General features: G+C 42.7%; 1 protein-coding gene across 3 annotated transcripts in view; it reads left to right on the top strand.

The window, feature by feature from the left end:
• LOC124048269 (src kinase-associated phosphoprotein 1-like) overlaps positions 1 to 15,884 on the top strand; it is a 33,045-nt gene continuing 17,161 nt past the window's right edge. For all 3 annotated transcript variants that reach the window (XM_046368880.1, XM_046368879.1, XM_046368881.1), the window contains exons 1-4: positions 1 to 216; positions 1,463 to 1,568; positions 2,003 to 2,028; positions 2,214 to 2,330. In XM_046368880.1, coding sequence (XP_046224836.1) covers positions 177 to 216; positions 1,463 to 1,568; positions 2,003 to 2,028; positions 2,214 to 2,330 — 289 coding nt within the window. In that variant the 5' untranslated portion in view covers positions 1 to 176. The remainder of the gene's footprint in view (positions 217 to 1,462; positions 1,569 to 2,002; positions 2,029 to 2,213; positions 2,331 to 15,884) is intronic.

The raw sequence follows: 15,884 nt of genomic DNA, 5'->3' as shown, positions 1-15,884 counted from the left end.
TGCATGAGTGTATTAGTATAGTGTGTGAGTATCCACATGCTATCATTTCAAGCAGGGAACTGTTACAATATGTCAGGAGTCCGGTCTACACAGATTCCATAACTTTTCAAAAGGTATAGTTTTGATAGACTTTATCAACATTTGTCTGTAAATTCCTCTGGCACTTTGATGGAAGGATGGGGACAGTCTCTGAAGAAGTTAGGAGGCTTTTGAATGGTAATGTTTATCAATATATTTCTATTGATTTTAAGCAGTATGATTTAATGAAAGAATATTATCATAAGGATGGAATAGAAAATCATATACTGTGTGATTTTCGATATATTGGTCTTATAGCTAGAATCATTGTAAGAGGACACATTGTATAACTTTACTGCTATATGTAGGCCTACTGATAGTTTTGAATTGCTTCAACTTAAAATGCCAATAAGGCACTGCACACGTCTGTTAACATTATTATAATGTGCTACAGAATTCAGTGATTTATGTTCAAAGTGATCAAACCATCTGGACTTGTTACTATGCTTTTATCTACAGCGGCTCTGTGAATAACTGCATGTGCCTTACTGTATTTCATATTCTATCGTCTTTATGAAAAGATAATATTACAGATTTTTAGTTAGTTCCTTATGGATATTCCTCATAGATTGCCATCTGATTCACACTGTAGAGTAACTGTCAATGTTTGCAAACATGAACACTGGCATCTGCCGTATTTGCATGTACTACTAAGCAACCTGACTTGGCCCTTTGACAAATATTTGCATATGTCAACGCCTTAATGTGATAATAAGGGGTGGAAAAAGTACTAAATTAATATACTTGAGTAAAGTAAAGATATCATAATAGAAAATGTCTCAAGTAAAAATAAAACTCACCCAGTAAAGTACTACATGAGTAAAAGTCTAAAAGTATCTGGTTTTAAAAGTACTTAAGTACAGTAGTGGAAAAAGTACTCAATTGTAATACTTAAGTAAAATAAAAAATGTATACATCAAACTCTTTATATTAAGCAAACCAGTAAAGTACAGATACCCAATAAACTACTGTAGTACTTTAAAGTATTTTTTACTTAATTACTTTCACCACTGGTAATATTACAATTATAGGAAACAAAGAAATCTAAACAAGCGCTGTAGTTCAACTTGTTTTTCCTGGTCCAGCATGAAAGATAACATTGTTTCTGATATGCTTGTGACTTGGAATACAGTTTGTGATTACATGTCAAGGTGGAAATTGTAATGGGAAATATCATAGTATCATAGTATGGCTTGAGGCCACTTAAAATGATGTGCATTTTTGTAAGAGTTCATACTCCGGGTAATGAATGACAAAATATCCTAAATGGCCACTTAGTAAATCATAATATATTTTATATGACATCTTCTTAGGATTGAGGTGTACAGGTATATATTTTTTCTTCCACTTATTAGATGCGTGACTTGCCTGTCTTGTCTTTCAGACTGTGAGCTGTTTGTATCAGATATCCTACAGGATGAGAACCTCAGTAAACACGCCAGGGAAACACGGGACGTCTTGCTTAATAACTTCAGGGTGATATACTCCAGGTACGTAAGGCCTACCAGACTGTTCCTCCTAGTTGGCCTCTTTACCTCCCTATGCACACACACAATAATGAAACAACCTGTGTCACTAAAATTTTACGTTAGATGTTCACATTTCCTGAAGCTTTTTTGATGATGGAAAGAAGCGTTAACAATTAGATTTTAGAAACGTGTTATTGAAAGGAAAATATGTATGAAAGTAAGCACATGAGAAGAAAGGAATAGTCTCTGCATCAGAGATGTCTCCACCGGAAGCCTTTCACTGCTTTTCACTCTGTGCATGGTGAAGGTTGTACTTATTTGCGAGAGGTTGTGGTCTGAGAGGCAGGAAACCAAAGTAGGGTGTTTGATGTCAATGACGGAAGTGTAAGCACCTGAAGAACCTTATAACCTAATTTGAAGTCTAAATTTAACTAATCCCCACTTTTATTTTGCAGAAATCCTCAGGCGTTTCCCTTCAGATGTAAGTGACTGCATATTTTACACCATAAAATGGTTGAATCGTTACTTGGGATACAACTATTTTATGTGCCATTGACATACATTTGTGCAGCTAACACATTTGGCCATATCAGGGCATTTCCTGTGTGCTGTTGAAAGTCCTCCCTCTGGCCTCCCGATCCTGATGTAGTGTTCTTACCCACCTAGCTGAGTCCAGACAGGAGGACAGTTCAGATGACAACCAGAGCTCCAGTCTGGGCCACTCGGCCCCCTCAGAAGACCTGTCAGTGGCCTCTGACTACCAGGACGAGGGCTCTCCCGACTGTGAGTAAAGGCTTGGTTTCTGTGTGTGTGCGCTGTGTGCGTGTGTGAGTGTGTGTGTCTCAATGCAACGTGCTTATGTGCTAAGCATGTCTGAGGGTGTTTGCTACATTATATTTGGGGTTTGTAAGTGGAACATAGGGACTCCTACTGTGCGTTTAACCAGAAAGATATCAGCACATAGAAGGGGTGTCAAGTAACAGCTTGCCCTCTAGTGGTTGGGTCTGCTGAATGAATGGAGTGTTAGTGGGAATACTAAGGGTGAGGATGTTTTTTTTTTTACACAGACCTGATAGGTGACCTAGAGCTCTCTCTAGTGGTGAGAGTAGTCTGGAGCCCTCAGTGAATCCGTTCCGTGTGTATCGGGTGGGAGGCATAGGCCCTAGTCAGTTTCTCTTAGATCAGCCCACACAGAGTGTGCTCTGTAGCTCGAGGCTAATAAGCTGATTGATTAACCCTAACCCTGGTCTCCTCTCCCGATTCAGTTTGAAATACAACACCGTACCTGAGGGGCCATGTGTGTTCCATCTCTCTCCCTTTATCTGTCTGGCTCTCTGTCTTCCCATTCTCTCTATTCTCTCTCTCTTCCTCTCTCTTTCACTATCTCTGGTTCTATGAGACATGGTAGTACTTGACTGGTTGTTCAGAAGTGACACAATGACTCACCTAGAGCCTTGGGTGTCCCATGCTCTCAGTGGGTGTCATGCGATGATGATGATGGGCATTCCTACATATAACTTCTCCTCTTTGTGAATTTAGCATGTTGCAATATCTATTTTCAAAGGTCTATTTGACTGTGCTTTTTCCTCATTGGTTGTACACCGTTGCTTCCTGAACTAACTGTCTGCACCAAAGGGCAGCTGGAGTTCTTAGTTCACTGTCTGTTCACTAGCCAGAGTAAATTACAGATATGGCTTTACCCGCTTGGCAGGGCAGTCCATTTTAAAGGAAGAGGGTGTGTGTGAAAATAATGAAATGATGAGCCAATGGAATCGTTTTAGATTTTAGGAAGAAAATGTATTAATGGTTTAATTACAGAAGCTGGATATGCATGACTGATTTTAGGAGTACTGCCGTTCTAGTCACCCATTCTCGTCTAGTCACAAATGCCTATAGGAGGTCAACTTTTGCTTTTGCCTCAGTAACAATCCCAACTTTTTCTATTTAGCCTTATGATATCAAACAAGATAACCTTTATCCTAAAACAATTGAACAAATGTACAATGATTGAAAGCATATCAAAAGTAAGAATAGGAAAATATTGATGATATGGGTTCAGTTCCTGTTCACCTATGAAGAGGAGAACCATGACAGTTGGTATTTGACTTGGGAGTTGACTGCCTCAACTTCTCTGCTCCCTAACCTGTGTTGAAAAAGTGTGATCAATCCAGGTAGGAAACATAACACCTACTGTTATTTCACTAAATGGCCTGGCCTGTTTTCTCCATGGCCCAGTTCTTCAAAAGGTCTCTATCTGGATTTCATCAATCGGATAGGATTAAATGCATAGAAATAGAACGAATAGAACGGACAAGTCATTGACTTGAATGGGGAGTCCCGTTCTATTCAGTATATTTCTATACATTTAATCCTTACCGAGAGCCGAAATCCAGATGGATAACTTCTGAAAAGCTGGGTCCAGTGGACTGGCTGACACCACATTTGTAATGGCTGACAGGAACAGATGGATCCTCCATTGTTTTCCTCTGTGTCTGCATGGTAATGTGAACTGTGTTTCACCCATCGACTGCACGGTTGACCTGACCATGCCTGCAGCCTCACCCCAGCCCCAGTCTGGTTGACAACAGCCCCCATCACCACCCAGCACTCCCCCAGTGTGAGGAGGACTTGCAAAGTGGAGGGAGGGAAGCAGTAGATGGGGGTCGAAGTGCTATGAGCCTTGGCATGCCGTTTTGCAGGGTCAAGTTTACAATCTGTCTTAAAAGAAGTATAGGGATGGTGTGTTTGTTTTGTGGCCATTGGGTGGTAGCCGAGGCGATGACAGTATTGCAGGAGCATTGTATCAGGAGCAGTCAGAGTTTTTAAAATGTATTTTTTATATATCAACGTTTTTGTGGTCATAAGGATTGTTTTCATACATTGTTATCTCCCATATTTGTTCAGGTGTGGAGAAAAGGTCTCGATTATTATTATTTAGTAATAAAACATCTAACGTTGATTCACAGTGCACATATTTGTTGTTGAAAGCATACATGACCAGTTCAAGCGGAAACCAACTCCATCTCTCAAATTGGTATCTCACCAGATGATTAGTGTCTGTTTGTTGATCCATTTGATGGGTATGATTTATGGACAAACACGTCTGAGTGGTGAGAAAGATATGTTTGTTAGAAACAGGGGAAGGCAGAGGTACTGTGTGGTATCAGAGAATACAGGTGGGGTTGGGCCCTTGTGTCTGCTGCTGACTGTGATAGATATCAGAGACAATGGGCAGCAGGCTCCAGCCCTGCTAGTGCCAACACTATTTCCTGCACCAATTACATCCAACAGGAAAAAGGCCAAGATAACCATTTTAGTTCAGTTGTATCTCATTTTTCTTCAATTGGGTCATTAGCGTATCAATCTAGAATGTTCATTTCCAAAGAGTGTGTCGGCATAAAATTGTTTGAGTTTTTGATTGGTCTAATTTAGTGCAGAGAGAGTTCAACAGGTGTACTTTCAATTATATTCTAACTATGCTATTGAGAACAAAATGACATTAAAGAACATAAAAAAGAGAGGTTCGTGGGTTGTATATCTGGAGATGTTCCTGACCCAGTCAAAGCTGTAACACAGAACAGAAATAAATAATGATATGTGGGGCTGTAGCAAGACCTTGAATGGCCTCTGTATAGTTTGTGGTTTTAGTGGAGGAAGCTGTTGTACCTCAGATCCAGATATTTTTTTATTTTAGCTGGTACTTTGCTGAATTTCATACTGTACTCAGCACTTCGGTGAGAAACAGACCCTGAATTCTCCCTGTACAGGAAGTGGCCATGCTACCTATCCACTGAGTGAACTTCTGACCCCTGGCTTCTTAGCTGGTCGACCTGTCAAACTTCCAAACCTGTCTTGAGCAGGGCTGGGTAAACTGGTGGCCCACGGGAACTCAGTCGGGGTCTCAACTTACTGTGGAGAGTTAGAATAGTAGAAAACACAAGGTGCAATTTCGAAATTCGGTTGGGCATAAGCAGTTTTTCTCTGGTTATGCCAGTCACTGACAGCCAAAATGTTTTGGATTGGTAAATTAGACTAGCGGCCAGCTATCTAAACATGGCTAGGGCCGGCTCTGACTACGTGTGGTTATGGATGTGGGTACGCAGACCCGTGAACCACTGCGGCCCCTAATGATGTGTTCAGACTTTTGGTGGCCCCCACCTCCATCAAAGTTGCCCATCCCTGGTCTAGAGTAACCCTGTCTAGAATATTGATCTGGCTTCCCATGGAAACTCCATAGATCTACGTTTCATTGACTTGGAAATACCCACCCTTCAGAAAACAGAGCTGCTGGGAGATTCATTTTCCAGTGTTCATTGGTGCACTTGCAGGACGCACATAACGTGTTAATGACCATATTTTTTTCCCCCTTTCTCCTTCACTCTCTCCTTTTCCCTCACTCTCCTCCTCTGCTGTAGTCGTTGAGAAACACATTACAAGACTGGAACAGGCTCGCCATCATGCTGGCCCAGCCATCGGGGTTCAAAGGTTCACGCTGTTCCCCCGGGGCTACTGTGCTGCTGCAGATGCTAGTCGTTTCTTTCTCTGCTCCTTTTCTCCATCTTCGCTCTCCCTCTGCACCCTCTCTCCCTGTTTAGACTATTAATCTCCAACTCTCTCTCTCGCTCCCGCACTCATGCTGCCTAGCAAGAGGAGATGACTGCTTGAAGGGGGGATTTTGACTGTCTAACTGAGGGGCATCCATCACTCACGTCTCCTCGCCCCCACTCCAAGCGTTGCCATGTTGTTTTCTGTCTCCTCCTGTACAAATCTATTTTGTTTCAGCTTTCTCCTTAACTTCCCTTGTTTAATTGTTTTTCTTAATTAGAGTACCTCTCCCCTCTGGTGTAAGTATTTGGTAAAACACACAGTGAAAACAGGCATTGAGAATATCGATGTGTAACAGTCTACCCATTCTCGAACAAAACACCAACCCGCGGCGTAATTTAAATGTTCTACTTCATATTCATCATCTCTAGCACCACCCCAACATAAACATATGTGAAAATGTCGCGTTCCTATGTTTTGTAGTAAAAAATATCAGGTTAGGGTTAGGAATTCATTCCGAGTGGTTAAATTAAGGATTAAGATTTGGGAAAAGCGGCACTAGGATTGGAAACGCGACCTTCGGAGCTGGAGCCTGCGGTTTAAACGCCCGTTAACCATACCGATCCACAACGCACTAGCAACTCTCCTAGACGTAATAGGCGCTCACATTGCCCGTAATGGACAGTATAGCGTTCACATTTCGCCAGGTCGAAATGTAATCTAGTACCTGCATAATTGGCCCTTCCTGGCGTATTCCATAAGAAAATGGCCTAGTAACAGTCTACATAGACAGCATGCAGAGTGGGAAGCTCAGGCTGGGTGGTTCTAATCTCCCTCTTAGCTGTCAATGTCACAGACAAATAGTAAAACTATCAGATGCACTGGGTTCACCCAGAGGTTAGCCTTCCCAGGTACCTCTTGCATTCACTCCCGTGCCTCTCTCTCCTGACTTGCAAATTAGAATTTGATTTTGCTCTCCACCAGAATCTATTTCTGGAGATGAATGAAGTTTCGATGCTAAGCCAAGGTGGCCCCGCTGATTTCTTAGGGAAATAAATGGAGATTGGAGAGACGTGTTGGCCTATACAGACAGTGACACAACAGCTCCCAACACCTCTGGGATTCCTTTGTTTAATTGTGGCTGTAATGTAGCAATTTGAAGTCATTAACATGCCCGTGTGGAGTTATTTGAGGATGCTGAGGAAGAAGCATCCCTCTTATTCACCAGGGATACCTCTGGATCACCAGGGATACCTCTGGATCACCAGGGATACCTCTGGATCACCAGGGATACCTCTGGACCATCAGGGATACCTCTGGATCATCAGGGATACCTCTGGATCACCAGGGATACCTCTGGATCATCAGGGATACCTCTGGATCACCAGGGATACCTCTGGATCACCAGGGATACTTCTGGATCACCAGGGATACCTCTGGATCACCAGGGATACCTCTGGATCACCAGGGATACCTCTGGACCATCAGGGATACCTCTGGATCATCAGGGATACCTCTGGATCATCAGGGATACCTCTGGATCATCAGGGATACCTCTGGATCACCAGGGATACCTCTGGATTATCAGGGATACCTCTGGATCACCAGGGATACCTCTGGATCACCAGGGATACCTCTGGAGAGCCAATTGCACTGTGTGTGCCAGGGTGACAGTGTTGCCTCTGTGTGGAACCATGTGCCTGTGAGCAGAGTGTTTATTTACAATGGAAATGATCTCCAATGATTTATTGTAGCCTGTATTGTAACTTACCCTTATCTCAGGGAAATGATACGTGATTACTCTGTGCATGTGGAAAAGAACACACCTGATCCTGGAACAACACAGTGGTAATACTAGATTGTTCTACTGATAATAGTCATGAGAGGATTCATCCTGAGTTTGGGAGTTTGTCCTAATGCAGACCCGTCTGTCTGTCTTCTAAAGGACAGATAAGGCTTTGGGTCAGTAATCGAAAGGTTGCTGGTTCGAATCCCCGAGCAGACTAGATGAAAAATCTGCCAGTGTGCATAGAATTGCTGAGGATAAGAGAAAAGATTACTTAAATGGGTATGTCAAATATTTTATTTAAATTCAGTGTAAAATAGGCCTATGTGGATAGATTTAACTGTCAACATTATATTTCCATGATGTTGATACATTTTTTTACCTTTATTTAACTAGGCAAGTCAGTGAAGAACACATTCTTATTTACAATGACGGCCTAGGAAAAGTGGGTTTGTTCCTTGTTCAATGATTTAGGGGCAGAACGACAGATGTTTACCTTGGGGATCTTACCTTTCGATCTAGCAACTGGCCCAACGCTCCAAACCACTAGGCTACCTGCCGCCCCATAGGTTAAATGTATTTTAAAATAATGTTTTGGGTAAAAACCCCCACCAATCAGCAAGCACACCACAATGCTAAAATAATGGACTGAATCTAATAAAATAGCCAGGCTTATTCTATACAAACAGCAGCTTTTTGATTTGCTTTTTGTCTCTACACTAATATTCTAAATGATGTTTATTGTTTTGTTGTGTTTATTGTTTTCAGAAATGATCAGTTATGTTACCATTAATGATACATTGATAAAAAAAATCAAATGCCTTCGTTGTTTATTCAGTGAAGCCTATATTATGTCTAAGAAATATTAATATTCTATAATCCACACACATTTTCTGGAGCCTATTATAATGTACAAATAATCAACCACAAGGCAGCATAGTATTTGAATCACATTTGTTTTATTTCGTTCCGTTGAAAACTGATTTTATATTAGAACATGCTCAAATACCATATAGGCTACTTCTTAAAATGTGGTCCGTCAACTTTACGAACCCATCTCATTCCATTTCAGCTATGTGAAAATAATTATTGTGTAGGCTATCATTTACATGTTTCTGACAGCAGACACATGTTCATTTTCTTTAATTTAAATGAAATTTTCCTTCGGCAAATGCTATAAATATGATTTTCTAATTCTGAATTCATACAGTATATGCCTACTACAACATTCTACTTACAAACTGACATGTTAGATTCGTGATTCAGATAGCAGCAGCCCATTCATTTTGTTTTGAATTATGCTGTTGATTTTAATCGATAGGTCTAAATTTGAGGTCAAAATGTCCTTGTTGGCAAAAATACAACATTGATGGAAATGTGTTTAAGACCTACTCTTGTTTATTTGCTATTTATTTATTGCAGAACTATGTATAGTATCTTCCATCAGTTTATTCTTGATTATCAATGTTTCCCCACAAAATTAGGAATCACTGAGATTGTCATTAGACAAATGACATGATCAAGGACACATTAACGTTCTAGACCTTTCCCTCCCATATTGGCTGGCTGATAAATCTTAATTTAGATTTGTATGTTTTAAAAAAAACGATATTCTTTAATATTTTCAGAGAAAAGCATTGTATTGCATTTTAAAGCTGTGATCGTAAGCTATATTTTAAATATAAAACCACTCATTTAATTTAATAGCCTATATCAAAATATACAATTAGTGTGGCAATGAATTATTATCTTATCCAAATATGGATTTATTTGACATTTTTTAGATACAATTCTACATTAATCCCATGTTTTGTTTGTTTGGATTTTTTTACAACTATTTCTCAGCAATCCACAATGTTCAAACAAAACAATAGCACTTTGTCTACAGAGAACTTTCTGGCAACTGCAAGTATGTAGTGAATCCATCTCAATCCCTATTTTAGTTTTTATTCCCACTCTATGCTGACCTAGACTTGTACATCTTCACCCAATGCTCCTTCATTGACTTGCCACTATCACCAGTGTTTTATCACAAACAGACAAGCTCTCCTGTTGGCTGTGCTCCTCTGTTTTTGCAGTCTATATCCCCACTGTAGTTTTTTTCCCAAGTGTCAGTGAGGCAGCTGAACGCCATTCCCTGTGATTTGAGGATTCTTATATCTGCAGTTAAGTATTTGAATAGTGGTTGTTAATCTATGCGAGGGAATTTAGGGCGCTGCAGTCACTCCTTATTGCTACCCAGGGGGAACCCGATGTCACATCGTAATATTTCTCCCTCTGGCCCCGGCCTGAACACTGGCATGGGGAATGTGAAAGCACCAAAGCCTGGCAGGACTGACATAATATTATTACCCTGCAGAGACACACACAAAGACAAGCGATCTGCTCCCACTCGGAGCCACTGGGAGGAGGAATCTTCGTACAGAGGCGAAGATTTTCGTCCTTGCTTTGCATTATTCGACCTCTCGTTGCCGTCATAGTACAGATACATGACATACATTCCGTTTACATAAAAAAAACATGGACCTCTACTAATGTAATGTATGCTTTTGCTCAGATGCTTGCATTACAAGATGAATTGTATATGCTTTACGTATCGATGAGTGAAATTATAATCAGATCACTGGTTGGAGAAGGGGGCAGGGAGGACATTTGGTCTTTAACCTCAGAGCCTCTCTGTCTCTCTCCTACTCCCCCCTGACGGTGTCCTTGTGGAGGGATGCACACACAGGGAAGGAGGAGGCTCTCGTGTAATGAGGAGAAATGTCTCCATTTAGCCTGGTCTGTGTGCAGATGGAGCTCTGGGCGGGGTGAGGGTGCACTTAGTAGACCCTTTTTCCTAATCAAGGACAGCGTCGGAAGGGATCGCAGTCACACTTGCTGTGTCTCCCAAAGCCGCATTCCTCCCTCCTACTCCAGCCCCCCTAGCCCTGGTGGGGGTGGGCTGCCTGTGCCTTCTTGTTCACCTCATCACCAGGGTTCACACGGAGGTCAGGTCTTGGCCCCGTTGTATCGCCGCTCCAACACAATGCAGTATCTCCCACAGCAAAAGACACAGGGGAAGAGGCTGGCGCCAGGGATCCAAGGACTGAACTGAGAAGAAACAGTATGGTTCCTACCCAATCTGTAAAGAGGTGTGTCATCAATTCACCTGCTCTACTAACCCACTTGGACCGGTCTGGGACACACCCATTTTGGCTCACCTAAAAGCGAACAGGAAAAAGTCCTCTCCTGTTGGCAGCTGTGTAAGGCATGGCCCTCCAGGTAATGATGAGTAATTTAACCCAGGCTAATGTTGACACCGACTCAGGGTGGTTTCAGATTGAGCTGACAAACTGAGCCTGGGCAGCACCCTGCACACCAGGCAAGCCTACCTCCAGACTTTCATGTGACTCAATGTAAATCTTCCTGTCTGTTGTAGCATTGCCCTCACCACATGTGATCTCGCTTCCTCTGCCTACACCCTGTCATTAGCAATGCTTCATGCAGATGGGTAATGTTTTTAATTTTTTTTTTTTTTTTACAAATGAAAGAAAAATTGCGAAATAAGTGGGAACATCAAAAACCCTACATTTTGGTGTGATTTCTCCTCATCCTGCAGCAACAAAAGCCTCTTTAAATCATGTATTATTTTCCCAACATATTTGTTGCGTTATAGCTGTAATAGATATAAAATGTTAGTCCTCCCACCTACCATTTGCCTTCATTTTGATTCACTATAAAGCCAGCCTCTGATTGACTTGCAGCATAACTAAAGTGGATTTTAATGGGCGACTACATTAACTCTTTCTGGTCATTATCACATAAATCAAGTGTTTCTTGCTGGATCAACTGCTGAGCTCGTAGCATCATGCTGAGACTGAGGGGGGGGAATAACCAAATGAGAGAGAGTGGCCATGACACTGCTAAGGCAGCTCACATGCATGCTATATCACGTTGGTTTAGGGGTTAACATGGGATTTTTGGAGGTGTGTATAGCTGTGTTATTAATAACAATATAAATTATGTGAATGACACTAATTAAAACAGAAAATAATGAAAATGAAGTAGATGCATAGAGCTGAATAATTGATAATGCAATCTACGGTTGATAGAAGAACAGCCTCTATCTGGAATTTAGGTGATGCCTTCATAAGCTTTCAGTTTGGATAAAATATCATCTCGTTGCTTCTTTATGTGTTCGTCTGTTAAGAAAAATCATAATTTAAACATGTTGGATTCTGTATTTAGGGTTTATGTGAATCATACATGTTTTTAATCAGTCTTATTAACATTTGACTCAAACCAAGAGTAGATACATTGTTATAGTTATTGATAAGTATTTTCATAAGATGAGGTATTGCTTGCTGTTTGCCAATCAGCATATGTCATACAGAGGGGTGGGATCAAAACCCCAGCCCCTTAACTGTTGGCAAATTTGCTCCTCGATCTGTAACTCTGTCTCGAAATGCTGTCTATCACTAGCAGATCCATATTGCCAAGTAAAATTCTATGTGTAAATGTACTTGGTTGAATAAAGCTGATTCTGATTCTTACAAGTAATTCCCTGACCAAGCCGTAGCTGTGTTGTTTACTGATTCATGCAGATCCCCGTCCCTGTGTTGACTTTATATATCTCCTTGACTATTAACTGGGCATGACCTTTGAAGTAAATGAAGATGGAAGGAAGTAGACAGATGAAAGGTGCCGTGACCGGGAAGCAGGCCTAGATAAATGAACAGAGCACTGGATGGATGAGGCGGGGGAAGCCTAACGACGGGCCTTTTGTTATGATGGACTCAATCAGGTTCTCTTTGACAAAACAGTCTGTAGCGGCTTAGCACCAGACGCTGACACGTGTCAGTCATCCACAAAGCAGGGTGACGTATGAGAGTGTGTTACTGTCACGAAGTGTCTGGGGCCTCGCTCTGAGCTGTGACCGCCTCATATTTCAGTAGGACCTGCGAGGTACAGCGGACAGTGAAAGGTTACCTTGTTACACGTTGGCTTTATAACACGACTCTCTAATGGTTCTTATGTGGCATAACGTTCAGATATCACTTTGATTTCATTGCACTCTGGACCAGATGAATTTGCCTACACTAAAACGACAGGAGCAGATAGGCACGGACATTTTGGCTAGGGGAGAATTTCAGCTCTACCAGTGCAGTCTCCAGGCTACCAGCTCTCTCTCCTCCTCTCTCGTGTTTTGGGTTGTATAATAAACGAGAGAGAGGCTCCTCTTGGCTAAACATATACTTTGTTTGGACAAGAAGACACAGTTGTGGCGCGGCGTGTTTGGTTTTGTTCTTAGGATGTCAAGGTCTGGTTCAAAGGGGATGGATTCCAGGCCTCTTTCCCTGTCATCAGTGGTCTGAATGAAAGGTCACCCAGACTAGTATAAATGGGTTTTAAACGGCTCCTGCACTCCAAACCAAAGGAGGCCACGTGTTCCCCCATCCTCCCTCCTTGGTAACTAGGTCGAAGAAAGATGAATTGAGAATCAGGATTGAGCTTTGTTTTGCCATGTTCCGGAGGACAGGCACCTTGGTTGAATTCCAGTCAACTGTGGAATCCTACATGTAATCCTAAAGTGAGACAAGGAATGGCCATTTAAGATGTAGTGGATGTTTAAATGCCCTTAATTTACACTGCTACACTTGTGACACGGCTCTCTGTAGCACATTTGTTAGATCCCGGGTCAGTTAATAGCACACACCTAAAGGCCTCTGAGGTGCACAGTCAATGTATGACTGAAGCTCCAGGCCAGGGAGCCATACAGAGACCCATACTGGCCATTCCCCGTATCTGCTGCATTGCTCATCTGCAGCACAACAGCAATAGCACCAGAAGTGCTGTAAATGTATTGATCCCAGTTTCCCCAAAACTGCAGTGGTGTAATTGATTCCGGGCCTGCCGCAGTGTGGCCTGTTACTGCTCTCTGGGCAGGAGAGAACCATCTTCAACATGGAGCCCATGACAAATACCCATGACAAATATCCATGACAAATACAGAATTCGCTCAGAACTGAAGGCGCAATCCACTGTATTTAACCATGGAAATAGGTCTGGGAATATGACTGAATATAAACAGTGTAATTATTCCCTTCGCAATGTAATCAAACAAGTGAAATGCCAGGACAGGGACAAGTTGGAGTAGCAATTCAACGGCTCAGACACAAGACGTATGTGGCAGGGTCTACAAGAAATCATGGACTACAAAGAGAAAACCAGCCACGTCACGGACACCGACGTCACGCTTCCAGACAAACTAAACATATTCTTTGCCTGCTTTGAGGATAATACGGTGCCACCGTCGTGGCCCGCTAACAAGGACTGCACCACCCCTTCTCCGTGGCTGACGTGAGTAAAACATTTAAACGTGTTAACCCTCACAAGGCTGCTGGCCCAGACGGCATCCCTAGCCGCATCCTCAGAGCATGCGCAGACAAGCTAGGTGGTGTGTTTACGGACATATTCAATTGCTCCCTATCCCAGTCTGTTGTCCCCACATGCTTCAAGATGGCTACCATTGTTCCTGTGCCCAAGAAGGGAAAGATAACTGAACTAAATGTCTACCACCCGTAGCACTCACTTCTGTCATCATAAAGGGCTTTGAGAGACTAGTCAAGAATCATATCACCTCCACCTTACCTGTCACCCTAGACCCACTTCAGTTTGCATACCGCCCCAACAGGTTCACAGACGACACAATCGCCACCACACTGCACACTGCCCTGTTCCATCTGGACAAAAGGAATACCTATGTAAGAATGCTGTTCATTGACTACAGCTCAGCATTCAACACCATAGTACCTTCCAAGCTCATCATCAAGCTGGAGGCCCTGGGTCTCTACCCCGCCCTGTGCAACTGGGTCCTGGACTTTCTGACGGGCCTCCCCCAGGTGGGTACGGTAGGAAACAACATCTCCACTTCACTGACCCTCAACACTGGGGCCCCACAATGGTGCGTGCTCAGCCCCCTCCTGTACTCCCTGTTCACCCACGACTGCGTGGCCATGCACGCCTCCAACTCAATCATCAAGTTTGCAGATGACACAACAGTAGTGGGCTTGATTATCAACAATGACGAGACAGCCTACAGGGAGGAGGTGAGGGCACTCGGAGTGAGGTGTCAGGAAAACAACCTCCCACTCGACATCAAAGGAGATGATCGTGTGGACTTCAGAAAACAGCAGAGGGAGCACCCCCCATCCACATCGACGGGACAGCAGTGGAGAAGGTGGAAAGTTTTAAGTTCCTCGGCGTACAAATCTTAGACGAACTGAAATGGTCCACCCACACAGACAATGTGGTGAAGAAGGCGCAACAGCGTCTCTTCAACCTCAGGAGGCTGAAGAAATTTGGCTTGTCACCCAAAACGCTGACAAACCTTTACAGATGCACAATCGAGAGCATCCTGTCGTGCTGTATCACAGCCTGGTACGGCAACTGCACCGCCCTCAACCGCAAGGCTCTCCAGAGGGTGGTGCGGTCTGCACAATGCATCACCAGGGGCAATCTACCTGCCCCCCATGACACCTACACCACCCGATGTAACAGGAAGGCCCAAAAGATCATCAAGGACAAGAACCACCCGAGCCACTACCTGTTCACACCGCTACCATCTAGAAGGTGAGGTCAGTACAGGTGCATCAAAGCTGGGACCGAGAGACTGAAAAACAGCTTCTATCTCAAGACCATCAGACTGCTAAACAGCAATCACTAACTCGGAGAGGCTGCTGCCTACATTGAGACTCAATCACTGGCCACTTTAATAAATGGATCACTAGTCACTTTGTACAATGCCACTCTAAATAATGGCACTTTAATAATGTTTACATATCTTACATTACTCATATCACATGTATATACTGTATTTTATACCGCTCGGCCATCGCTCATCCATATACTTACATGTACATATTCTCATTCACCCCTTTAGATTTGTGTGTATTAGGTAGTTGTTGAGGAATTGTTAGATTACTTGTTCTATATTACTGCACTGTCGGAACAAGAAGCACAAG

This window comes from Oncorhynchus gorbuscha, linkage group LG11 (assembly GCF_021184085.1).
Source record: "Oncorhynchus gorbuscha isolate QuinsamMale2020 ecotype Even-year linkage group LG11, OgorEven_v1.0, whole genome shotgun sequence".
Classification (NCBI taxonomy): domain Eukaryota; kingdom Metazoa; phylum Chordata; class Actinopteri; order Salmoniformes; family Salmonidae; genus Oncorhynchus; species Oncorhynchus gorbuscha.
Note: the sequence above shows the minus strand (reverse complement) of the source record. Positions and strands in the feature narration are given on the sequence as shown.